Below are 24,844 nucleotides of genomic sequence, written 5' to 3' on the forward strand. Positions count from 1 at the left end.
TGTTATTGTGTGGACAAATTAAACGGAAAAAAGATAGATGAGCGGTAGGGGCCTGGCTGACAAGGACGAGCAGCAGCACACTGCTAACTTCAAGAGCTTCCTTGACAGTGGGGACGGGCAGAAGCCAACGATCGCCAATATCCCCAAGAAGGTCTCGCTCTACTCCAGCCTGCCCAGCTTCAAGGACATTCAGGAAGACTCCAGACCCTTCCTCCTGATATGCAAACTTCGACAGTGCTCCAAGTTTGTTCGACAGGAGGATACAGAGCTGAGGAAGGTCAAGCACATGATCCTGTACCAGCTTTTGGATTACATTAACTCATCTAACAACATCTTTCCAGACATCGCCGTCCCAGACTTTTTTGCATGCGTTAGCGCAAACATCTTCCGTGCCACGGCGAAGCCTGCCTGTGACAATTATACCTGGGACAACGACGAGGACGAGCCAGCTATAGATAACAACTGGTATCATCTGCAGTTTATCTACGAGCTACTCCTGCGATTCATCTTTGCAGCTAATCAGCATCCCCAGCACTCGGAGTATCACAAAAGTGTTAAGAAGTTCATCGACACGGAGTTCATTCTGAAGCTTCTTCAACTTTTTAACACGTCCGATCCTCGGGAGCGTGACTACGTGAAGACAATCTTACACAGAATCTACGCTAATTTCATGATGATGCGCTCCTATATTCGGAGCATTATCAAGTCAGAGATCATGTGCTACATGAACTATTCTCAACGTCACAACGGTATTTGTGAAATCCTGGAGATACTTGGATCTATTATCAACGGATTTGCCACTCCCCTCAAAGTGGAGCACATCTCTTTCATGGCGCAGGTCCTCCTTCCATTGCACCGTATTATGTATGTCAAGACAATACTGCCGCAGCTCAGCTACTGTGTATCTAAGTTTGTTGAGAAAGACCCCACGCTCTCTGCCGGCGTGGTCATGGGCGTTCTGAGCTATTGGCCGCGCCTCTCCAACCAGAAGGAGGTCAGCTTTTTGCAGGAGTTGGAGGAACTTCTGGAGGCCATACCCCCTGAACACTTGGTTACCACTGACACGTCAACATATGTTCGGTTCAAGACAATTACTCAGAGCCAGAGCAGCACTGAGGAGCAGGCGACTATCACCAGTAGTGACCTCAAGAAGCCATCGTCTGCATTTACGAAGAACTCCTGCCCCCATGACTTTGTGCCTAAGCTCCCAACCTTCCCTACGCCGAAGCTTGATCTGGCGATTTTCGACTTAAAGCCAGATTTCTTGCAGGATATCAAGAAATTCAACGTTTACAAGTCCATCTTCTATCACATTTCTCAGTGCATCTCCTCCTCTCATTTTCAGGTTGCCGAGCGGGCACTAAATATGCTTCTCAACACCAAGATTGCCAACCATCTCAAATTTGCAACGGCAAGCTATCAGAAGGTGGCCGATAGCTATGGGGTAGTTGTAACCAGCAAAAACTGTGTGTTTTTAAACGACTATAATTTCCCATACACCCTTGCAAAGCCTCTCAGCTTCAATGCACAAAATTATTGGAGCCAAAACATTCGCGCACAGTCAGAGTCGCTTTTCAAAGTGTTGGCTGAGGCGTACCCCGACGTTTGTAAAAGTGTTGACGACATGTTCTTCCAAGAACTGATTGCGCACGAACACCTGAAGACTGCACGGAGGCAAAAGTGGGATGACATTGCCAAGCTCTGCGACAAGAGCTTAGGGGGATCAGGAGAACTCTCTGAAGAATACTTGCGTCGCATGAATTTTGTTGAGCAACGAGACATGATTGGAGAGTGCGTTGATGAGGACGAAGAACTCGGCAGTATGCAGTCAGGAACTAGCACTGCAAATTACCTGAGCCTCAACGCATTCACGTGCGGAGACAATGTCCATGAGATAGAAAGCTGCGGCCCCGCAAGTCAAAGCAACACAGAGCTATGGGGCGCGGAAACACACAGCCACGAGCCAGCCATGCTGGAGTCTGACTATCCCATCAAGGAAATGTCCCTCAACCCTAACACAATACCGTTCGACCGATTGAGGACTGCATTTGTTCCTGGATACAAGGAGGAGCTTGTGCAGCCTGGAAATGTTGCACTGGCCATGGTTCCCGTGGACCCTTTGAACCGCACCATCGGATGTGGTCTTAAAGCGTACAACTTGACCGTTTCTCGTTTGCGCCGCTTGGTGGAGCTAGTCAATGAAGAAGCCAGAGGTGGCAACTTCGATAAGCTTCCGATTAAGAATATCGCGCTTAGAAATCAACTTCTGACCCCTCGAAGTGAGCCCCTCGCCACTGACGCTGACGCAAAGGTCACCATCGCAGCTCCTGCGAACAGCAAGAAGTTGGCCTCTCGACGCACAACCACTAACCAAGCGCCTGCAGGAGGAGTCAGGCGAAAGTCAATGACTCCCCTAACGTTTGAGGTAAAGGTGGCGAAGGATGAACTTAAGAATTACGTGTCCCCATCAGAAGGCATCAGCAGTCACGTCGAAAGTAAATAAGGTGTCATCCATCCAGTGGATACAAAGTAGAGACGAGATCGTGCAGGGCCGTACCCTTAGGGAAGTGGTAGAGCTTTGGATGGGCGCGCTCAATGACTTTGGCTTCATCTATCTTCCCCGTTAGAATAAGCGGAACCAGGACAAAGTCGGCCCAGATGGCGAGGGCCGGCTCACAGGGCCTAAGGGCGAGATATGCTTCCATAATCTTTAGTTGAATGGCAGTGGCCTTCGAGACAGGCACGCCACCGGCTGAAAGCTCTAGCTCTTCAGACAAGATGGTATCCAGAGTGCTAAGAACAGCAAGGAAAATATTAAGCGCTGTGGTTTCCTCAGGTAGACTAGTATACGGTGGGGTGAGAGCTGGTGCGTAATGCGTATCCAATAGCTCCTTGAAGATGGGACGAGCGACATCCTTCGAGAGAAGCCATAGAGCATCCATAAGAGACATCAGGAGACCAATGGATTCTCGCACGGTAGAGCCATCTCCTGCTTCGTCGACCAGTGCTGCCAGGGTAGTCGGCGATGCTATGAGAGCTCTAAGACGAGCTGCGCCGCCGAGCAGGTCTCCCTGTTCAAGCAAGCTCTGGATAACCGCAAAGGCATGTTGCATTTTCCCGGTTCAACAAAACATTTACTAGCACGTACCGCGAGACCATCAATGTAGATTATGCTATGATAAATAGCTAATCAGTTTTATGCTCCACACATTCGGGACCATTGTCAACACTGACGGGAAAGTTCGTGCTCTTGTAGAGTCTCCACAGAAAGTGCTTCCGAAGCGGCATCAAGTCTGGGTGATCTGCGGCGAAAGATGAAGAAAAGCCCAATACCAATGCACGCCAAGAGAACCAAAACGGTAGCACTAACAGATGATATTAAAACCGTTCTTCTTCCTACGCGCACAATTTCTTTGCATTGGCCATAAGCAGTCAGCTCTCCGAAAGAACACTGTGTACAGATCTCAATACTCTTTCCTGTTCTGGAATCTGTGCGAAAGCTGCAACTAGAGCAATCACTAATTGTACAAGGATAGCAGAGAGCCCCCTGCATTCCATATCCAACGCCACAGGCGCTGCACTCACCAGTGGATTGATTGCAATCGATACAGTTAGTATCTGGGCAAGCTACAACACAGGCCTTTTCATTTGCATTCCATAGGTAGCCGCTAGAACACGTGGCACAAACGTCTCGGCTGTTGGCCAGGCACGCCAGACAGTTTGAGATGCTGCAGGAGTCCACGTCTACGTCTGGGGAATTCAATACGCAAACGTCGGCCGTCAACGTATAACCGTCCTCGCACGCAACACAGATGCTTGCGCTCTTACAGTCGAGGCAGTTCCCGACACAACGTGCACACCTGCCCCCAACAACATAATATCCCTTTTGGCAACGCTTGCAAGTCTCTGTTCTCTCTGTGACGGTGCAGCTTCTGCAGTTGGGGCTCTGGCATCCATTGACAGGAACGCACTCCTTATTATCGAGCATAAAGCCTGCAGCACACTGAACGCACGCTCCATCATCTCCACAGAATCTACAGTCGTCAACAAGGGTTAGTTGATCAGCTGTGCACTTTGTCCCCACACAGTTTGGCCCGCCTTTGCCATCAGGGCACGGCGTGCAAGAGCCCGTCTCATTGGGACTATAACCATTGAAGCAAAGTCGACATGCCGTTCCACTTTCTGCACATGTCTGACAATTCTCCTGGCGGGTCCCAGAACACAACACCGCATTGCATGTAATCCCATCACTCAATCTATTGTCTGGACACGGTGTACAAGTAATGGAGTTACTAGACTCCTTGTAGTACCCATCTTTGCAAACTTTGCATGCCCCTGGCTCCAAGATTGCATCTTCAGCTGAGTAGCAAGTCGCACAATTCTCGGATATCTTTCCATTGCATTTAGTCTTCTCGCAATTGTAGCCACCGGTATTCCCTTGACATTGAACACACTTTCCAAGCTCATTAGGATGAAAGTCGTCGTAACACCGGCTGCAACGATTCGTCCCAGAAAGACACTCGAGGCAATAGTCTCTGGTTGTGGCCAGACACCTCATCGAAATGCACTCTGGTCCGATTCGGCCATCGGGGCATGCTTCGCACTTATTGGTCTCTGGAATCAGCTTGTAAGAATCCTTGCAAAGACCACAAGCATCTCTCGTTGCACTACTACAAACTTCGCAGTTTGGTAGTGTAACATTACCGCAACGGAGGTCCTGACACTCATAGCCTCCGGTGCCTTCTGCACACGCACCACAGCCCCCATACCACGTCACATAGTACCCGTCTTCACAGGTCCAACATCGATCTGTATAGCCACATTCTAGACAATGTACGCGTGTGGTGAACCAGCACTTGCGTGTGGAACACCTGGGACCCCATGTACCCTTTGGGCATGGAACGCACTTGCCCGTTTCCACGTCTAGCTTATAGTCATCCTGGCATATCATGCAGTTATCGGGGTAGTCTGGGACGCACTCGGTGCAGTAGTCAACCTCACAACTGGCAGATGCAGAAGACCGCACCAGAAGAAGCACGATTGACATAGACATCAACATTTTATTGCGGTTTTCAACAAATAGCAACGTGATAATTTCCCCGTAATCTATCGTCGGTTACTACGCGTGGTCTCCAGGGAGCTACCACTGAAGTGGCTGTGCTTGTTTTTTACCTAAAATGCAGCCGAGTCTTACATTCTTCCAGTCAATAAGTTTGTAAAAATAAAAGCACAACCCCGAAACGTCCGACCTACTTACAAGCGCGTGCATAATGTGGTCGACGGAGAGCATATGAAGCATAGCTGATGTCTCCATGCGCGGATCTCCGCTTCGGCGTTAACTAATAACAGCCCCGTACTAAATGAAGGGTGGCCTACTTAACTCTACCAAGGTCAAGATAGCGACATATCTCAGATTGGATTTCAGGTCGGAGAGCCGCCGGCGCCGTAGAGCCTGCGGCTAGCTTCTGTAGTGCTGTCTCTCCGAACTGTGGGGCACAAGCTGGAGCTAGGATCCTTATGCACGACAGTTGTCCGTACTTCACTGCAAGATCGAGAGCCGATTGGTCATTCTCATCAACCAGGTCTAGCTCGTAGGGGACGAGATACTTGACTATGTTTGGATGATCCCACGCCGCAGCGTGCATTAGCGCTGTCCAGCCTAAAGAGTCCTGCTCGCCCGCTTCGGCGCTTCGCAAAACTTGAACTGCCTCGACGTGCCCCACCTGCGCTGCAATCATGAGAGACGTCATCTGCTGCTTGGTTTCTGTCATCTTTTTTTCATACTCGCCCAGCCACTTCAGGCATCGTACGCTTTTCGCGACGATTGCCAGCATCAGCGCTACTGGCTTTCCGATCTCTTGTTTGTTGCTCAGGTGTATATTGCTGGATATGCGTATCCCTGACTCATGAGGCGCCAGGAGCCGGCATGCTTCTGCATTATCCTTCTCCGCAGCAATCATGAGCGCAGTTCGACCGTCCGGTCTCCGCATCCCCTTCTCACTGGCGATCAAGTGCTTGATTGCTGGGATGTTATTGCTATACACAGCGATCATCAGGGCTGTGTGTCCATCTTTTGTACGCCGGCGAATGCTATCCTTGTATTGCACCAGTGGCTCTGCAGAGCGCATTGCTACGGCTATCATCAGCTGCGTAAAACCATCTTCCTCCAACAGGCACTTTTCATGTGTGATAAGCAGCTTCAAGCACGCAACTCGACCCATCTCTATGGCGTAGCGTGAAGCGCACCAGCTCATACTATCGCGTCTTCCGGCCTGGTACGGTATCAGAATCTTTAATCTCGCACAGTCTCCTTCCCGTGCAGCCAACATCAAGAGGGTTCTACCTGTTGCAGATCCCTCGAGAATAGGTATTGGTAGGTCAGCTTCGTACTTACAGAGCCTTTCCATAACATTTAGGTTCTTGTTCTCATATGCATGATAGAGGGCAGTCTTTCCTTTGAAGTCGGCAAGGCCCTTCTCATAAGGTCCGAGGACATCAATGAGACGCAGTGACTGGCGGTCAATGCAGTACATAAGAGCGGTCTTCTGGAGAGAATCCTGGACTCCGTGTTCATGCCGTGCCAGGATCATTGCAATGTCGTAGTAGCTTTTGCGGAGCGCAAGCATAAGTGCTGTGCACCCCTTATCGTCACGGCGTTTGGCGTGTGTTTTCCTTAACGAAAAAACAGCATCAATGTCGTTATTAGCCACCGCTTGAAATAATGCGTCCGGTCCAGGAGCAGAGATAGCCGTGTTCCAAATTTTCATTATATTGGGGCTGAGTAGATATTGTGCTGTGGCTCTCTTGACATCGCCCTTGTTCACCGATCCAGGCGACTGAAGAGTCTCCGAATCAAGGGTGCATTTAGCTCCAGGAAGAGTCGGGGTTGATCTAGACAATGAAAATGGCGTACCGGCTAATGACTGTGAAGATTCACGAATAGGGGAATTCTTACCAGGAATCTGTGGGCTTGTCATTGTGTGTGAACTACTGGACGGATCAGTCAAACTATTATTGCTAATGAAGCTTGCTAGAACGCCCTTCATAGATGCACTGTTAGAGTGAATGTCCTGCTTAGGTAGAATCTCCTCGTAATAGTTAATGATTGTATTGATTGCGTCTGTGCTTCCATGCCGTAGTGCAAGAATAAATGGGGTGGTTCCGTTGGCTAGCACGAGATCTCCTTCCTCGGGCAATAGAGCTTCCACAGCATCTTTGCGATTGAAGATACACGCAAACATAAGAGCGGTGTAACCAAACGAGTCTGTTTTCCCCGCAAAACTCTTTTGCATCACTTTGAAAGAATTGATGTTATAACAGGCAACTGCCTTCATCAAAGGTGTGAACTTGCACTTCTTTAAAAGGTCCTTTTCATAGCTCAGTAGAACACTGATAGAGTCTTCAGCTCTGGAAGTAAATGCTAAATGCAACGCAAACTCTTCAGAATCTGTTTCCATGCCTGCCTCCATCTCGGCAAGAGCCTTCACCAACGTCTTATTGTTATTCATAGATGCGTACATTAAAGCTGTCATCCCATCAGGTCCTCTGATTCCTGCTTCAACACTGACTAGCTCGAGTCCCTCTTCTGTGCGCCCTCTTTCACAAGCCAACATAAGAGCCGTCATCCCATTATTATTCATCTTCTTAGCCATGTAAGGAATCAGCGTCCGTATTAGCTCGATATCCCCCATTTCTACGGCACGCATAAGATACGTTGTGTTTGTTGCCTCATTTGTTGTGAGCTGCGCTACAATTCCTTGCGCGTGGCTTGCGCTGAGCAAAATCCGCAAAATGTCGATGTTCTGATTTTGAAGCGCGATCATGAGGGGGCTTCGGCTTCCTAATTCCCGCAAGCCTAGCTCTAAACTTGCAAGCAAACGCACTATCTCTAGGTTAGAATGCTCTACAGCTATTAGCAACGCCGTTTCTTTCTTTTTATTCCGTAGGCCAGCCTCCGACTTTAGTAGAAGCTTCGCCACATCAGCCGCGCCAGTTCGGGCACAATACATTAGAGCACTATTTCCTGCAGAATCGCGTATACCTGATTGGTAAATGTAGTCTTGAGCTAGCAGAACATCGTTACTTATGGCTGCTTTCATTAGCGAGGTGACTCCCATACCATCAGGATAAAACGTAGTTCGAAGAAAGTTTTCAACAGTTCGGAGAGGCTCCATGACGAGCATTGTGGAAATCCATGGAAATCTGTCGGGGAAATATTTTAGAACAGCCTCATTTATCGTGGGCCATTTCTTCTTTGTGCTATCTTCGCTGTCCTCACTATCCTCGCTATAAGTAGTGCTTCTTGACCCTTCAACGACAATACCGCATGGTTGAACTGCCACACATACGGTAGAATTCAAGCTATTAAGAATTAGTGTACCCGCATAGCCAACTTTCTCGCAACAATCTGTGTCAATTGAAGAACATGATAATAAGCTGCTGGTGACTGTTCTTCCAGCAATCTCCTCCAGAATCTGTTGAGGCCTTAAAACTTGACGAAAGTTGCTCGAAAGAGATCCACGGATAATGCTGAGCGCAATATCTGGATTCTTCTCGCAAGACAGCTGGAAGGGAAGCTGGGGCACGACAATAATCATAATCATAAGCTGATTGATAAGTTGGAGAAGAGCCTCTTCTGCAGCCTTTCGTGCCTGAACAGCTTTATTGTTAGACACAGTAGACGCTGCCCTAGAAAGTGAGCGGTGCGAAGAAACCAAAGACCCAAGCGAGCAATATGACCCTGCAAGGTTTGTGGTAGATAAAGATAGGTTAGTGCGATTCAGGGAGCTTGTGGTCAATAGTGAGTTGACGGAGTCCGACCGAGCAGAAGAATTTCCTCCGTAGATAGTTGATGTTGCACGAAGCCCAGGTCCTATGGAGGGACCTCTGCTTAAAGATAGTTCATTAAAAACGGGAGTTAGTTCAGAAAAACCGGTACTATCTGCGAGGCATTCGAGAGTCGAAGACAGGTACGCTAGGTATGCTTCGACGGTGTGTATTTTGATAAGCTCGCGAGTCTTGAACAAAGTCACTTTTGGGTCTATTAGATATGGCATTAACGCTGAAGGAAGAGACTTTTGCTCTGAAAGGTACTCGGCAATATGTAGGTATTGCAAATACAATGGAAGCAACTCCTGCTCAGTCATTGCTCGTCTCGTTATCACGCCATCTTGAAGGATGGCTTGGAGTGTGATTGTCGGGGGACACTCGGTCGTAATTAACAGAGAATTGGTCTCCTCATCTCTGTGTATTCCATATATCTTTAGAAAATTGTAACCATCCAAGCGTGCAAGTGCTTCAATGGTTCGTACTGTATCTGCAATTACAGGCTTGGAAAAACCACTTAGAAAGACGGTATAAACAAAACATGGCTCATCACTTTCTTTCATACTAGCTCCAGTGCACCCGAAAAGCTTCCCTTGAGCATTTTTGGCCTGAAACAGAGCAATCGCTGGAGGAGATGTGTGTTTCTCAGTTAATTTAAACACCGGAAGAGCCCTGTGCGTTGAGGACACTAGCTCTGACTTTGTCAGTGAAAGAGCGGACTCAGCAATGCTTGGGGTTTGCTTCATTGAAGTGCTGAGGTGCACTGATATTTTTTAAACTGGTGCATTTACTGAGAGTTGAGCAAACGAGGGATAAAATCATTAAGAATCAGGTCCACTATTATAGGTTCTGGTCTGAAATCGGTGACGTACTTCATGATCATATCAATCAGGGTAGATTGCCCCACTATGGACGCCTCCTCTAGCAGCTCCGTCACAATCTCGGCGTGTCCTCTGGTAGCTGCGTAGAACAGGGCTGTTTCTCCGCTATCGTTCTTCATCCCCAGCTCGTAAGGCTTAAGTAATCGCACACACTCCAGTGAGCCCAGACGTGCTGCACTCATGAGTGCGGTATTCTTTGTGTCATCAGCCATACCTGCCTCTTCCAGAAGAAGGGAGACTGTCTCCGGGGAGCGAGCCGATGCAGCATACTTGAGCGCAGTAGAACAAACAGCCGACTGCTTCATCACGTACTCTTGCCTGTACTGAAGCGTGCCCTCTACGTCCCCGCAAAATGCCGACCAGATCAATGGATTTATCTTGGTCTTCCTCACCTCTGCATCTGATGAGTATAACAGTTTAGCTACTTCTACGTGTCCTTCTTGCATAGCCAGTGCAAGAGCAGTGTACTTCTCACTGGTGATAAACCCTGCCTCTTCATGCATCAAAATTCTAACTATTTCTATGTGATTATTATAGGATGCCACCATCAACGATGTATATCCATTGAAATTGGGTATTCCTTGCTCATAGCTAGCTAAGAGCTTTACTGCCTCCAAGTTATTATGGATGACGGCATGCATGAGAGCAGTTCGCCCAGACAGATCCTGGGCGCCCACCTCCAGGTGTAGAAGACCTCGCAAATAAGAAATATTTCCCCGATGTGCAGCATACATAAGAGCAGTCATCCCTTGGTCATCTTTATTTCCGTGTTCGGCAACAAGATACGGGAAAGCATCAAATAGGATTGGAGAGTCAGTCATGCTTGCTGCCAGCATAAGCGAAGTCCTATGGTGGGAGTATGTCATCCCCAGCTCCCCAAGTAAAAAGGGAATGTATTCATAGTTCGCAGTCAAAATCAGTACTTGGAGGGCCGAAAGCGGCAATGGAAATAGATTGGTAGAAACAATCCCGATTTCCTCCCGAAAGAAAATATAATCGTCGGGAGTTCCTTGCATAATTGATTCTATCAGATGCGTGACAGTGCCTTGTATACTGAGTGGGTCTCTTATGCTGATTTTGTAGTGCTCAGGTTTGTATCCCTTCCTTATGTTGATATCGAGACAAAATGCCATAAGATCTAGATTTCTCGAAGAGACGGCAACAGCAAACGCATTGTTTCTATCTCCAAATGTTGCCTCCATCTCCTTTTCATAGAGAAGACTTGCTAGGGGCATGTTATGCGTCATAAACGCATAACAGAAGGCCATGTATCCCGAGTGATCTCGCAGGCCTGCTTCCCTTTCTATAAGTAGGTCGATAGTGTGCTGAGGATTGGTGTTTGTTTGCCCACAGTACATTAGTGCTGTCCGCTTGTGAAAGTCCCTCTTCGTTGCCCAGGTATCCAGATCAGTCGTACTTATGGGTTGCCCAAGAGCTACCTTGTACATCAAGGGTGTCGTTTGAAGAGCGGTATTCGTGCTACTCAGCATTGTAAGTGCGTTCGTAAGGCACATGCTCCAACCAATGCTTAGCTCCATGTCGTTATTACAGAAGAGATTGGAAAACAAATGCGGTCTTTGGTGAATAAGGAATGATGTAGACAGCAGCTGACTCTGCTTTATGGCCAACTGAAGCACGCCGATAAATGAAAAATCCTCTAGAGTTTGCTCATTCACAAATAAGTACTCCAAACACTTAATGTTGCCGTAAAGGGAAGCAAACATTGTTGCCGTGTATCCATTAAGGTCCTTCTTATCGAGGTATCTAGTATTTAGAAGTAGCTGGTCGCAATCACCTAGTGCGGCTGCTTGCATCAACGGAGTAATGCCAGATAGTTGTCCCTCATACGGACACAAGAAGAATGCGCACGAAAACCGCTCTGCTGCTATGGCTCTCGAAAGAGCTGTCACGCCTCTCTCGTCCACCATTCCAGCCTCCCCCGCTTCTGCTAATAACTTGCAACATTCTAGGTGTCCATTTTCGGCAGCCAACATTAGCGCTGTCCTATCATGACGGGCCACACGTGCCTCATGCAAATTGGCGCCAACCTTGTCTATCTGCCCTGCTCGAGCGGCATGCATCAGCTGTGTGGGGCGATCTGCCCTAGCAATAGGAACCTTTGGAGCGCGCTCATGAGGAAAAAATAAAGTGTGGATCTCTATTAAGGCTCTAGTCAGTGAGCTCATTTTTAAAAGGCATTAGATGGAGCACGCTACACGACGAGCGATTCTCAATAGCCCACTTTATTTAATGGAATTCAAGCACCTTGGTGTTATCGGCCTTCTCAAAGATGTACTTGTGACTCGTAACATAGATTTAGAGTACGGCCAAGAACCTTCGCGGCTCTTATGTTCGCTTGTACGGCTATATATGCTTCGTCCAGACAGATCCATCGTCCATGAAATACTCTCCGCAAGGGGCTTTGCATATGCAACAGCCTTCGCAGCCATTCACGTCCGCAGCTACTGGTCCTCTCTGGACATTCACAAGGCTCTGACACCTCTACTAAACAACTATACTAAAATCCGCGTCTCCGGCCTGAAGACGCTAGGTCTACAAGGACACGTTCCCCTCGACGTTTTTGTTGAAGCCCTCCTGCATCAGCCTTCCACCTTATCTACATGCAGTGGAACCTTCGCACCTATGGGCTGCCTCCGCCTTCCCCTCCTGACGAAGCGGGAACTCTTCGAACTCTCTGGGAAGCTGCGTCCATTCAGTGAAGAGCTGCAAGAGATGTTAAGAGAGAAAGCAGCAGAGAATGGTTCACATGCAGAAATGAATGTTGTCAGTTGATATCTCCTATGTAAATATAGCAGCGTCGTCTTCCGGTGCCATTAGAGTGCCTCCAAACATCCGCTTTCCCGCATTTCTAGGGGCCATCTGAGCGGGAATCTCACACTTGGCCAACTTTAGAAGAGCAGGACGCAACACCTGGTTCAGAAGAAGCACAATAACTGAAGCGGATACTGCACTGGGATCATGGCCTTCGGGAAGACCACGTTGCAGAAAGCGACTGAAAGGCGGGACAGATAGGGGAAAGTAAAAAGGAAGGTAGCCCCCCAGTGTATCGTTCTTCACAGAGAGTAGCTTGTTGAATAAACGGAGGATAACAGCGCTAATAATGTACGTCCCGATCCAAGAGGTCCACTTCATACGTGTAAGCTTGGCCGATAACACTTCAAGGCGCTTGACTACTTGCTCCTTCTGCAGGCGTTGTGCCTCTGTGATGATGACAAAACTGTCAATCTTATCCAGAATTACATAATCCTCCTTCATCTTACCTGCTAACTCTTGGAAGTCTTTTCGCCGATACATCAACAAGTAAGAGGCTCCGATAGCGCTCAAAGTCCCCACGAGACTCTGGAGGAAGAGGTAGAGGAGTGCCATGGAATTTTTACTCCGTCATAAATTAATAACTTCTACAATTGGGGGTTTGCAATCATGAACAGCGCTCCCCTTGACGGTGTCCGCCTCAGGGCAGAACTATATAAGAGCATCCAGGCACAGAGCAGGTTAGAAAGCCTCTATGGAACAGCATACAGGCTTCCCGCAACACAGCAGGCTGGTAGAGCGAATGGCACTACCCTAGGAGTTAGCACAGTCTATACCCAGGCATCTAGCATCAATGGGTATGAACAGGATCGAACGGCAAATGATCTACACGTCCAGCTCATGGAGACAAAGTCACGCTCTCTTCATGACCTTACCGAAAAGAGGATGGTTGAGCTAAAGTTAGATCAGGTGGTCCAAGAAAATGAAAAACTTAAGCAGAAAGTATTACAGCTGGATGGAGAACTCCAGGCAGCCATTCGTCAGTGCGAAGAGCTTTCTCAATATAAGGATGCTAGGGCAATCATAGAGAATAATAGGCATCAGATAGAAGAGCTTGAACATTGCCTAGCTGATAAGGAAAAACAACTTGAGACGCTACAGCTTCAGCTTATTGATCAGCAGAATGAGAACAGAGTGCTCAGCATAGGGAAGCACAAGCAAATCGAAGAGCTCATCGCCATTAATGCCTCGCAGGCGCTGCAATTGAAGCAGTTTGAGTTTGAAAATGTTCCGGGACTGCACAAGCAAGTCGAGGCCCAAGAGCTCGAGCTTAAAAACATGCAAGCACGCATTTCTTCGCTAGAATCAAGCGGTAAAACTCTTAAGGCAGAGTATGAGGAGTTCCTTTTATCAATAGTGGAGGAATTTAATAGATTACATGCATGGATGTGTAACTATAGAAGCAAAGCAGCCACCCTGGGAGGTGCCTCAGGAAAAACAGCTGCTACCTCTGCGTCCTTGGGAGCTTCCCTGCGATGCGATGATCTAGGCTCTAGGGGTGCAGATCTAGAGCAAGATTTACTTATTAGTCAGTTGTCTGAAGGCATGAAGCAAATGTATTACAAACTGGGATTGTCAGCAAACTCTGGGCCTCTCTCGTGGAGCGAAAAGCTAGTCCGCGAGGTATGTCTCCGTCTAGCACGGGTGCTAGATGATGTGCAGCAGTTCTCACAGATGAATAAAGAGCTTTCTGTAGCATACAGCGCCAAGGATGACGAAGTGCTTGAATTGACTCGTCGTCTTGAAGACTCTGAGCGACAGGTTGGCGTGCTCCAGTCCCACCTAGTATCCAAGGACACTGAGATTCAAGACTGCAGGCGTGCATGTCGAGAATGTGAAGATAAGCTCTCACTTCAAGAAGCAGAGCTCTCTTCCTTGCGCTCTATTTCTGACGAATTTGATGGCATCAAGATTGTCGCTCTGAAATTGGTCGATCAATTGGCAATGCCAGACACGTCGAACCTTAGCGCTTCCGCAGTGCTTAAATCGTCACAAAATAAGGGTCCATTACTATCTCATTCTAATGCTTTTAGTGCAACTTCAGGCCCAACCGACACGCGTATCCGTTATGCTTCCTCAAAAGGAATCGATGTTCGCTCCATTTTGGTTGACACATGCCTTGCGCTTCAGGATGCTCAGGAAAGCAAGGTCTCTGCAGCCTTGGAGCTGCAATCTCTAGAGGCACGTCTGAGAACTGTGTCCGACGATCTGCTATTTCAACAAAATAAATGCCAAGAGATAGAACAGCGAGGCTATGATTCCGTCGAGACAGTGAGAAGCGACATGACTAGACAGATCAAGGAACTGGAACTGGAGATCAAGCAGACGTCTGAGTCATACGCTGCCCAGGTCGCGTCGCTTACTGAGGATGTAGCACATCGCCAACAGAAGCTATCCATATTTGCATTTGTCATATACTCTCTATGCAAGGTAATTGAGTTTGATCGTTATTCACTGCGTCGTATACTACTTGACTACAAACTACTCCTTGGAATGTATAACCATCAAGAAAAAGCTATCGAAAAGCTGAGGCACCTTAATGATAAGATTGAGAAAAGCATTCACGGAATAGTTATTGCTGTGGACCCTGCAACGGGTGTGCAGGTTGAACGGGAAAACGAACAGTATCTTTTCATCTTAAAGAGCCGAAGAGACATCATTAAGAGGCGAAAGAAGCAAGCACTTATCCATATGGTTGTATTCTGTAGCTACCTTCTCTCGGCTGATACTCTTGTTCATGGCCCCCGTGGCTCTAGTCTCGTGCGACCGCGAACTACCATGTCAGCTTCGTTGCAGCAAAGTCACGGGCCTCGTGATGACTTCTTTGTGGGCCTGGATAGGCTATTCTCCATCTTAAACCGCAACAATACGGTACCCGTGGAATTTTACGGTTTCTCAACCAGCTACTCCAGTATCTCTGGTACAGATGCCGTTCAGATGGATGGAACCATCAAAGAGAGAGATCTCGCTGGAGTACAACAAGCAGGAAGCCCTTCAATCCTAGAGTTGATGAGCCTTCCTAGCCCATCGCCCGCAGGGGGTACAATGAGTACGCCACTTTATTTGCAGACAGAAATGGCAGCTATTATGAAGGTGACTGGATACCTGTCCTCAATTTTCACCGACTCCTTTATGTTTTCAAATCTCTTTGACTTCTCCAACCGCTTAGGAAAAGCAACTGTCCATATAACATCTATTTCAAACCACTATACCTCTGCAAATGCGCACCTTAACGATTCGCTAGCTCTGAATCTATGTGATCTAAAGCTTCTCGTCAACAACCTTCACCTCTGTTTCAATACCCAGACTGACCTGCTCCTAGAAGCACGCATGAATTATACAGTAACATACCAGCAGGCACTGGCTTCACAAGGAGCAATCGTTGAGCTGGAGAATCTAAGGGCTCAGCAAGCATATGAAATTACAGAGCTGACGTCTCAAGTACAGACCCTAACCCTTGAAAAGAGCAGGCTACCCACAGAAGAGGAATACGGAGCACTAAAAGCCGAGAATGTGGATTTAGCGTCTCGCTTGCGTGATACCACCAATATGCTGAATGCCGAGAGGTCACTCCATAATACCCTTCAGCAGGAGCATGAGCATGGGTTCAGCCAGATGACCCTTGAACTCCAGACTCTTCGGGAAGAGAAATCCAGGCTGTCTATGGAGGTTGAGGAGCTCAATCTTAAACTGCAACGCTCACATAAGTCCCTGGATACTCTTGAAACAAAGCCTGTCCAGTCCCTTTCTAAGGAGAGTGCGAAGGATTTACTAAGTCGGTTATCTGGAGACAAGAAGCTTCAAAGAAGTCAATCAGCCACTGGTCCCGGAACTGTACGCTTCGCTGACTCACTTCCATCTGATAGCTCCACGCTTGAACAAGATACATTATCGTCTAATTCGGGCGCGTCCTTCCGCTCAACTCGCGATAGCATATGCCTGGCTGACATGGACATCGTAATCGCTCCAAATAGCGAGCTACCGCCAAGCACTCATGCTCCTCCGAGGCCTGCTCCACAGGCACCCCCTCACCCACCTCTATATCCCGCCCCCTCTACTTTACAGGCAGCTTCTGCAAACACAAAGGCTCCAGACGCCCCCGCTCTGTCTTCCACTACTACCGACTATTCGCGATTGATTAAGAGGTACGATATCGGGGCCGACTCGGCTGGACCCACTGAGGCAGAAGAAATAGAGTCTCTTAACCGTCAGTATATAAGGCCCGACCCCACGGTCCCGTCACTAGACAACTTCAGCACGTCTCAGGTGACAGATTTGGTCAACCAACTAAACGTACACAAAAACACAGATGAAATGTTCCAGGACCCGACTTTGCGTGATGCTAATATCACTCAGTATATCGAAAATTTGACGATCAAGCACTAGCTGGATCTCCAATCCGTGATAGGAAGGTTACTAGCAGAAGTGAATCTGTCTCTAAAAAAGTTAAGTGGCATGTTTTCCGAGACGATCGGACGGCTCTACAAGAACCACGTCGTCATAGGGAATGGTTCGTTTGGAAAGGTTTTTAGCGCCCAACGGGTATCAGACAGCAAAACAGTGGCCGTGAAGGAGGTTGACACAACTGGTGCTGGACTCGCAGAGCGGATGATTATCCTCGCTGAATACACATATTACCCGCACATTGTTGATCCTAATGTTGTCACATGTTATACAACACACTTCGATAAGGAGTCCGGACAGCTATACCTCGAGATGGAATATTGTCCCGGTGGATCTCTTTCAGACCTGATCAAGAGCCAACGAGTGAGGAAGCAACCCCTCCCCGAGCGGACTATTTGGCAGATTTTCAAAGGATTGGCCTCAGCACTTGTTTATCTTCATTCCCCAGAAAAGAAACCCACCGTGGGTGCAATCATCCACAGAGACATTAAACCGACCAATATTGTCTTTACCAAGGATGGTATCGCTAAGATATGTGACTTCGGCCTCTCTCGAGGGCTGCACGAACTGTCGATGGCCTCTAGCAGAGTAGGAACAGATGCTTACATGGCTCCAGAGGTCAATGACGGCGAGTACAATGAAAAAGTAGACGTATGGTCGCTAGGATGCGTCATTTTGGAACTGTGCAGCCTTCATAAGCCAAAGCCCCGCGACCCCATCATCCTGGAGGCATACTCACCACAGCTAGCATCAATACTTAGAAACTGTCTGACAGTCTCACCAGACGATCGCATATCCAGCGCTAGGCTGCTCCACTTACTATCGACGCAAGAGTCCGAAGCATTGTCACGCAAGCCATCCACATACTATGGTTTAGATGACAATGACGAAGATACTGAAGAGGACGCGGGGGACTTAGAGCTACGAGAACAGAAGGAGAAGATCCGCGCTCAGGAACAGATGCAGCAGGAATGCAACGCAGAGGCGGTAGTAGAGGAAAATGAAAATGCAAGAACAGAAGCAGACGCCGAGATGGAATCCTTGGTCTTTTTCGACCAAAACATCACTCTTCCAACTACACATAGTACAGAAGCTGAAGACGACAATGAGCACTGTTCTCAATTGGATGCAACGTCTGTCATTCATGAAGTCCCAGAATTGACGGCTACATCTATCCTTAAGCAGTTAGATTTTGCCAGCAAAGACCCAGAACTGGTTCGATCGTTACTGTTACAGTATGCATCTGCTTTGGAGACCCGTGACAACGAGATTGCTCAGCTCAAGGGTCTGCTCAGTTTCCAGAATCAACGACTCCCCTTGTCCACGGCACGCCCCAGTATAGAGACACCGATCTGCATGAGCACTGACACTCATGCAGAGTCCATAGACTTCACTGTCAAAGAGCCGACACAGTTTGGTACTATTACCGAGAAAGAATCAATCTGTCCATCTCCACGGTCTTTTGATTGCAGCATGGGGATTGTGCTAGATGATTTGGTTGCAAATCAGCATAGATTGAAGACGAATATAGAGATAGATATCTTGCAACGCTCTATTAAAGCCAAGGACGCCATTATTGATAGTATGAAGAAGCAATCGGAAGCAGATGCCAAAGGAACAAAGGTCTTTATAGATGCTCTTTATAAAGACATCAATACTTTAGAATCCGAGGTGCGAGAAAAGAACATTATCATTGATGAGCTTTGCGAGGCTATTGAAAAGAATAGTACACTGTTGGACTCCGCCAAACGAAGGGGAAGTCTAGGCATGTCCACAGATGGCTCATTTACAGACAGAAGCAAGTCTGCCACACCCGAAGGTAGGCGTCCCCGTAGAAATTCACTATACAGTTCTGATATGGCCGACAAGGAGCAGGAGATCCAGCACTTGAAGGACGAGCTTATCAAGCAGCAGGCAGAAAGCGCCGCCCTCAGGGAACAGAAGTTTATCAAGCAGGAGTGCATCATCCAAGACTTGACCGCGTCTCTCCGCGCAGCTACCGCCGAGATAGACTCTCTTCGACAAAAGGTTGCACTGCAAAGCCCAGTGCAAAGCAGCTTGTCTTCAAGCACGCTTACTGTGGTTAAAATGCCGAGCCTTGAGCTATCACAGTATGTATTCCAAATCAATGAGTTGGAGCAAATTAAGGAAACACTCTCAGAGGAGCTAGAAGCAAAGGACTCAACAATACAGCAACTACGCGAAGCAATACTGCACCAGGAGATCTCCTTTACTAAGTTGCGCGAGGCCTCAGAGGCCACCCAAGCAGAAAATAGGAAGCTTCATGACACCATCAGGATGCAGGCTGGTACCATCTCGGCCTTGGTTCGGAAGAGGAGCCCTCAATTATCCTCAAATGCAAGCCCCCCTGGTAAGCAATAAAGTGGGGCTTTTGGATTTTCTATCAATCGTTCTATGGAAAAATATAATTCAACAGCATCTAAAACCGGTTAATCTGGAGGTGAAAATATAGTGTTGTGAAATCCTGAAACCCTTTGTCTAGCTTATCTTAGCGGCTGCTTGTTACACAGCAGTAAATTACTCTCTCCCGGACGATCCAGTAATGACAAACATGTCTTTCGCGTGAGAGGTGTCTCTAGATGATGATTCATAATTAACTTGAACATAAAAGTCAGCAATCTCTAGAACGATTCCTGGAACGTTCGTGACTGTTCTTCCAGGACCACAATCGGCACGCTGACCCGCGGAGAGTAGCAAATGCGGTGGAAGACAGACCAGTCGAGGGCCCCGGAGCTCGCGATTGTCAGGTCCTGGATGAGGGGCGGGAGCTGGAGGATATCCCCGAGTAGAATGATCTTGTCGAAAGGGGCGACCAAGAAGGGCGCAAACTCGTGCTCTGAAAGGCGCGCCGCCTCCTCGACAATCAGGTACCTGCGGTGGCCACCTTCGTCTGCGATAGACGCAGTAGTACTTCTCACCAACTTGGAATGGTGGGAGATGTGATTAGAGGAAATGTGGTCATAGTCGACCAGAATGTCGTTGTAACTATTCGTTCGCGATATATGGGACCCGCCACTGAAGCAAGAAAGTTGATTGTACATTGATCTGCCATATCCACCGTAGACCTTTGAGCTACCCTTTAAGGGATCAAAGGAAAGGGAATCTTCAAGGCCATCTGTGGCCACGTCAGTGAAGTAGCGCAGATATATGCTAAATCCAGAGGTGGTGTTGACGATGATGGTCGCCGAGCTCAAGAGTTTGTGATTGAAGAAATTCATTTTCTGGAACTCTAAACTCTAAATTCAAAGATTAAAGATTGGCCTCGGGATTGGGGTCGAGTGAGATTAATCTAGCGTTAAGTATGCAGTTGCCAATAGCTTTCCGTGGAGACTCAGTAGCAGATGAATTTAGAGGCACGTAAATCCAAAGAAGGAAAAGATCAAAGCGTAGATGTTGTCCTCTGTCGGATATGTGGTCATTGCCTTTGTTTTTGCGTATAGCTTTTTATAGCATGATTCTATAGTTGCACCATCGCCGTTTGCTTGGGTGGAAATTGCCAGATGAACTTCGTCTAGCTTCTTCGCTAACAACTCAGGGGAAAGGTGAAGTAGGATCTTCCCTATATGTGCTCGAAATGCACGCTCGTACTTCTGAACGTTATCACCTCGTGGTTGTGTGTCAGTAGGAGCGTTAGATGCTGCGATCTTCTGTACACCAGGGCATTCGGTGGGCACCGTGAGGCACTGTGCCTTTAGGTTCTTCTGCTTCAACGACGGTTCCTGATCGTTCTGAGTGGTTAAGAGTTGGCTGAGACACCCCAAAAACCTGTCCCCCTTGTCGTTTTTATAATAGGAGAGCTTTCCTACAACACCATCAAGAATGTCTGAATAAGCTGTGGTCAACGGTGGAGACCGTCCACTGCAGAAGTCACAGCACCATGCTGGGTCTGTGGAATGGTCCTCAACACCACTATTGAAGTAATCTAACAAAACGCGGCGTCTGCACTTCCGTTGTAAGCAGAAGGAGAAGAAGCTATACAAAGAATACAACTCAAAATCGGATCCATCTCTCTGGATACGTGTGACAGCGCCGGATACGTCTGCGCTGTCAAACAAGACAAGGCTGAGGGCTGGCTCTGAGTCACGCCCTGCTCGCCCAGACTCCTGATAGAACCCCTCCATGGAGCGGGGGATATTATAGTGAACCACTAATCTGACGTTAGATCTATCTATCCCCATGCCAAATGCAATAGTGGCAACGATTATCTGCATGTCACTGGGGTCCCCAGCTTCTGACGTTTGCTTGCTTGAATCGTCCTTGACCCAATCCATGAGAATTTGCATCTTAGTGTCCTGGGAAAGCTTTGCATGGAAGTGCTGCGCATTAAAGCCCTCATCAGCGAGGCGCCTAGCAACGGCTTCTGTCTCGTCTCTGGTATAACAATAAACTATGACTGCACCAAGCGATTTAGGATACTCCGCCGAACAGGACCTGTGCCTACTTCTTTGCTCAGGTCGCGTGTGCCTCGAGGCAGCAAGGCCACGGGGACCTGCTACGCATGCTTGATAATTTTTAAGATAATCCAGAAGGAGCGCAATCTTAGACGAATTGGGCCCAACATACATGATACGATAGTAGAGATTTCTTCTATCAAACGACCTGATAAAGAGCTTAAACGAACTGTTAAGCTGCAAGCATGAGACAATGTCGATGGCCGTGTACTTTGTGGCTGTTGCCGTCAACGCTATGATTGGTATTTCAGGAAAATTTGTGCGTAGCGAAGACAGTCCACGGTAGCTAGATCGAAAGGTATTGCCCCAATCGGTTAAAACGTGACACTCATCCACTGCAATGAAGCCCACCATGCCATTTGTCACCATGGCTTTGAGAAGATGCACAAACTCTTCAAGGCGGAATGTCTCTGGGGTGACATAGAGCAAGGAGATGGACCCAGGGTTTGTTCGCATCCTATCGAATGCTTGAATCCGCGTATTCATGGAGGTGGAGGAGTTAACGGTGAATGCGGTGATACCAAGAGAACGAAGCTTGGTCACCTGGTCATCCATGAGAGAAATCAACGGAGAAATGACGACCGCTGTCTTCTTGCTGTATACTGCGGCCAGCTGGTATATTAGTGATTTGCCGGCCCCTGTGGGGAAAATAACCAACGTATCATTGCCCTCTACAATGGAGATGATTGCCTCTAGCTGCTGATCTCTGAATTGGGCCAATCCAAACACAGTGTGTAACACCTCGTGATACCTGGTTAGGTGTTCCGCTACATCTGCAGTGTGTCCATCAGAGGCATCTGTGTCTACAGACATAACGACTCTTCCAACGCCAAGCAAGTATGCGAGTATGGAAAGCTTGCTGGGGCAGGAAACAGGTCAAGGCCCAATTTTAATTAATCTTGCATAAGGAGGCCTGCTCTCCTACACTACACCCACTCCCGGCTTGCCTGTATATCTTCTTTGTCCGTTCCATGCACTGGAGCATCCAGAAGAATCCAGAAGCATGAAATCCGATGCATTAAAATTATACGTTCGCTTGCTAATTTGCTATGTCCTTTAAAACAGTTTAATAATGATTATTAATAATGAAATTTTTGACAGTAAAATTTCTCCCTAGATAGCATGCCAGTCCAAGGACGGATGGTTGAATTTATACCAGACCGGCTTTATTATGCGACCATCACCGGATCCAGTTCCGATACAGCCGATACGCATTATTTTACCACAGACTCCACGCTAGTATACTATCCTTTTGAGCAGGACTTTGGCCCCTTGAACCTGGGACAGACCTATGTGTTTTTTGCGCAGCTATCCAACAAGTTAAAGGATCCTAACTTGAAAGCGAAGAAGATCGTCTATTATTCTAGCTCAAACTTTAGCCATCGGGCCAACTCAGTGACCCTGATAGGGTTATTCATGGTTTGCGTTCTGCAGAAGTCAGCAAAAGACATTGCAGATTTAATATCCAAGAATGTCCAACCGGCTCTGGTTCCGTTTCGCGACGCGTGCATGGGTCCGTGCTCGTACGGGATGACCGTGGCTGATTGCCTGTTTGCGATGGAGAAGGCGATGAGCAAGGGTCTCTTCAACCTCAACACCTTTAAGTATGATGACTACTACTTTTATTCTCAAGTGGAAAATGGTGATCTTACGTGGATGCTTCTCGATAAATTTGTCGCGTTTGCTGGACCGGTGTCCCAGTCTCATCCGTTCTTTCGCTATCACCCCTTCACTCCGGCGTCATACATACCGCTATTCCAGTCTAGAAACATCACGGCAGTAATACGACTCAATGAGGCCTGCTACAATAGGACAGATTTCATCAAAGCAGGGATCCACCACTATGATTTGCCATTTCCCGACGGGTCTTGTCCGCCCGACAAGATTATAAAGCAGTTTATTGAGATTACAGACAAAGAAACGGGAGGAGTTGCTGTCCACTGCAAGGCTGGGTTAGGGAGAACGGGGTCCCTCATTGCGCTTTATATGATGCAGAGATACGACTTCACTGGCCGCGAGATCATCGCATGGCTCCGCATTCTTCGCCCTGGGTCTATATTGGGTCAGCAACAGCAGTTCCTTATATCTATGGAGAGCAAGATCAAGGCGTACTATCGGCAGAAGGCCGCTGCGGCTCAGGAGGGGAGCGCGGCTGACCAGCACGACCAGGCTGTCACTATTCCCATATCTGCGAGTCCGTCTCGGGGTACTGCAGCGCACCCAGGTTTGGGATCCAGCAACATGACTGGAGCCTTGGCTAACACTACAAGCCCAGATAGGCATGCAGCAACGTCTCGCTCTGGCGCTTCTGGATCCAACCCCATGCATTCCCCATCTCGTAGCTCTCCAACAAGGGGAGTGGTGAACTCATCGCCGTCTAGACAGCCAGATATTGCGAGGACATCCGGAACAGATAGAGTTCGACAGAAGTTAGCTGACTATCTAAAGAATTCCCCTACACGCACAGCGAACACAAGGTCGTCAAACTACGATGGGGCAACATCCAAGTCCTCCTACCAAGGCGCGTTAACAACGGGAAGAGTAGGCTCATCAGTCCGCGCTATGACCCCAGGGACGGGAGCCCCTGGGAGCCCCATGAATCTAGGCGGTGGAATGTACCCGAGTAGCGTAAATAGGCCGGGCATAGCCTCTGGGCGTGGAGGAAGGCAAGGGGCATCTGGTACATATGGAAGCGTAACCAGGGTTCCACGCACAGGCAACATGCCGCGAACTCCTGGGGTTGGTGAGCGTAAAGAGGAGATGGTTTCATATGGCTTTGGAGCCAACGGAAGGGTGCATCCAGACGTAGTGCAGACCCCTAAAAGCCAGCTCGGTAGACATACGCCCTCACGCAGTACAACGTCGTCTGTCAACGTTAAGGGTGGACGAACAAATGAGCTACCAACTCTCAAGCCTGGGCGACAGGCTGTTCGTCCGGTAACGGAAATGTATTAATGCCTTGTTCATGTTGTAAATGCGCAGACACAATCTTTTCCCACTCTCCTCTTTCGACGGCCTTCGCTGCATCAAGGTTCAGTGGATGCTCAAGTCCTGGTTCCTCGACAACACACAAGATAGCCATCAGTAGACTAACCAGCGTATAGCTAGGCTCATAGTCGTCCCGCAGCAAGTTTAGACAAACGCGACCATCTGATGATACATTTGGATGGAACATTCGTCGATAGCCACAGAGAAACCGTGGAGGAATCTGCGGCCATTTGTGCGGCACGTCTACCATGAACGTTAGTTGGCGCCCTAAATACGCTCCTTTGGAAACTTTCATGGTGACATAGAAGGTGTTAATGTAGCCGCTTGATGGCAAAGTCAAGATCACTCCTGCTTCTCTACTGAGTAAGTGCAACTCCCGTAACAAGCGCTCAGTGCGTGCTCCCTCCGACAGAAACTCTGCAGTTGGCTCCATGAAAAAAC

At 48.1% G+C, this 24,844-nt stretch overlaps 13 protein-coding genes across 13 annotated transcripts; 5 read left to right on the plus strand and 8 right to left on the minus strand.

The window, feature by feature from the left end:
* Positions 1-37: 37 nt before the first annotated feature.
* GL50803_0016443 (Protein phosphatase 2A B' regulatory subunit Wdb1) lies at positions 38-2,503 on the plus strand (the record flags this gene model as incomplete). Its single annotated transcript, XM_001708370.1, has 1 exon — positions 38-2,503. The coding sequence occupies one exon, from the start codon at positions 38-40 to the stop codon at positions 2,501-2,503; it is 2,466 nt and encodes an 821-aa protein (XP_001708422.1).
* A 4-nt stretch (positions 2,504-2,507) lies between these two features.
* Positions 2,508-3,113, minus strand: GL50803_004097 (uncharacterized protein; the record flags this gene model as incomplete). The annotated part of the gene is made up of 1 exon (XM_001708369.1): positions 2,508-3,113. One exon carries the CDS (start codon positions 3,111-3,113, stop codon positions 2,508-2,510), a length of 606 nt encoding a protein of 201 aa, XP_001708421.1.
* A 110-nt stretch (positions 3,114-3,223) lies between these two features.
* GL50803_0041942 (High cysteine membrane protein Group 6) lies at positions 3,224-5,059 on the minus strand (the record flags this gene model as incomplete). The annotated part of the gene is made up of 1 exon (XM_001708367.2): positions 3,224-5,059. One exon carries the CDS (start codon positions 5,057-5,059, stop codon positions 3,224-3,226), a length of 1,836 nt encoding a protein of 611 aa, XP_001708419.2.
* Positions 5,060-5,372: 313 nt separating this feature from the next.
* GL50803_0060569 (Ankyrin repeat protein 1) lies at positions 5,373-9,572 on the minus strand (the record flags this gene model as incomplete). Its single annotated transcript, XM_038046226.1, has 1 exon — positions 5,373-9,572. One exon carries the CDS (start codon positions 9,570-9,572, stop codon positions 5,373-5,375), a length of 4,200 nt encoding a protein of 1,399 aa, XP_037901909.1.
* A 41-nt stretch (positions 9,573-9,613) lies between these two features.
* GL50803_0016444 (Ankyrin repeat protein 1) lies at positions 9,614-11,893 on the minus strand (the record flags this gene model as incomplete). Its single annotated transcript, XM_001708365.1, has 1 exon — positions 9,614-11,893. One exon carries the CDS (start codon positions 11,891-11,893, stop codon positions 9,614-9,616), a length of 2,280 nt encoding a protein of 759 aa, XP_001708417.1.
* Positions 11,894-11,909: 16 nt separating this feature from the next.
* On the plus strand, positions 11,910-12,500 carry GL50803_009259 (putative PRP38 family protein; the record flags this gene model as incomplete). Its single annotated transcript, XM_001708364.1, has 1 exon — positions 11,910-12,500. The coding sequence occupies one exon, from the start codon at positions 11,910-11,912 to the stop codon at positions 12,498-12,500; it is 591 nt and encodes a 196-aa protein (XP_001708416.1).
* Positions 12,501-12,506: 6 nt separating this feature from the next.
* On the minus strand, positions 12,507-13,094 carry GL50803_0014915 (uncharacterized protein; the record flags this gene model as incomplete). Its single annotated transcript, XM_001708363.1, has 1 exon — positions 12,507-13,094. One exon carries the CDS (start codon positions 13,092-13,094, stop codon positions 12,507-12,509), a length of 588 nt encoding a protein of 195 aa, XP_001708415.1.
* A 54-nt stretch (positions 13,095-13,148) lies between these two features.
* On the plus strand, positions 13,149-16,925 carry GL50803_009262 (uncharacterized protein; the record flags this gene model as incomplete). Its single annotated transcript, XM_001708362.1, has 1 exon — positions 13,149-16,925. The coding sequence occupies one exon, from the start codon at positions 13,149-13,151 to the stop codon at positions 16,923-16,925; it is 3,777 nt and encodes a 1,258-aa protein (XP_001708414.1).
* A 69-nt stretch (positions 16,926-16,994) lies between these two features.
* On the plus strand, positions 16,995-19,325 carry GL50803_0014916 (Kinase, NEK; the record flags this gene model as incomplete). Its single annotated transcript, XM_001708361.1, has 1 exon — positions 16,995-19,325. One exon carries the CDS (start codon positions 16,995-16,997, stop codon positions 19,323-19,325), a length of 2,331 nt encoding a protein of 776 aa, XP_001708413.1.
* Positions 19,326-19,585: 260 nt separating this feature from the next.
* On the minus strand, positions 19,586-20,182 carry GL50803_0014917 (uncharacterized protein; the record flags this gene model as incomplete). The annotated part of the gene is made up of 1 exon (XM_001708360.1): positions 19,586-20,182. One exon carries the CDS (start codon positions 20,180-20,182, stop codon positions 19,586-19,588), a length of 597 nt encoding a protein of 198 aa, XP_001708412.1.
* Positions 20,183-20,311: 129 nt separating this feature from the next.
* Positions 20,312-22,228, minus strand: GL50803_009266 (putative Sgs1 DNA helicase; the record flags this gene model as incomplete). The annotated part of the gene is made up of 1 exon (XM_001708359.1): positions 20,312-22,228. One exon carries the CDS (start codon positions 22,226-22,228, stop codon positions 20,312-20,314), a length of 1,917 nt encoding a protein of 638 aa, XP_001708411.1.
* Positions 22,229-22,537: 309 nt separating this feature from the next.
* On the plus strand, positions 22,538-24,370 carry GL50803_009270 (Dual specificity protein phosphatase CDC14A; the record flags this gene model as incomplete). The annotated part of the gene is made up of 1 exon (XM_001708358.1): positions 22,538-24,370. The coding sequence occupies one exon, from the start codon at positions 22,538-22,540 to the stop codon at positions 24,368-24,370; it is 1,833 nt and encodes a 610-aa protein (XP_001708410.1).
* Positions 24,324-24,836, minus strand: GL50803_0031576 (Ubiquitin-conjugating enzyme E2; the record flags this gene model as incomplete). Its single annotated transcript, XM_001708357.2, has 1 exon — positions 24,324-24,836. The coding sequence occupies one exon, from the start codon at positions 24,834-24,836 to the stop codon at positions 24,324-24,326; it is 513 nt and encodes a 170-aa protein (XP_001708409.2).
* Between the last annotated feature and the right edge of the window lie 8 nt (positions 24,837-24,844).

The sequence above is a fragment of the Giardia intestinalis genome, chromosome 4 (genome assembly GCF_000002435.2).
Source record: "Giardia intestinalis strain WB C6 chromosome 4, whole genome shotgun sequence".
Taxonomy (NCBI): Eukaryota; Fornicata; order Diplomonadida; family Hexamitidae; genus Giardia; species Giardia duodenalis.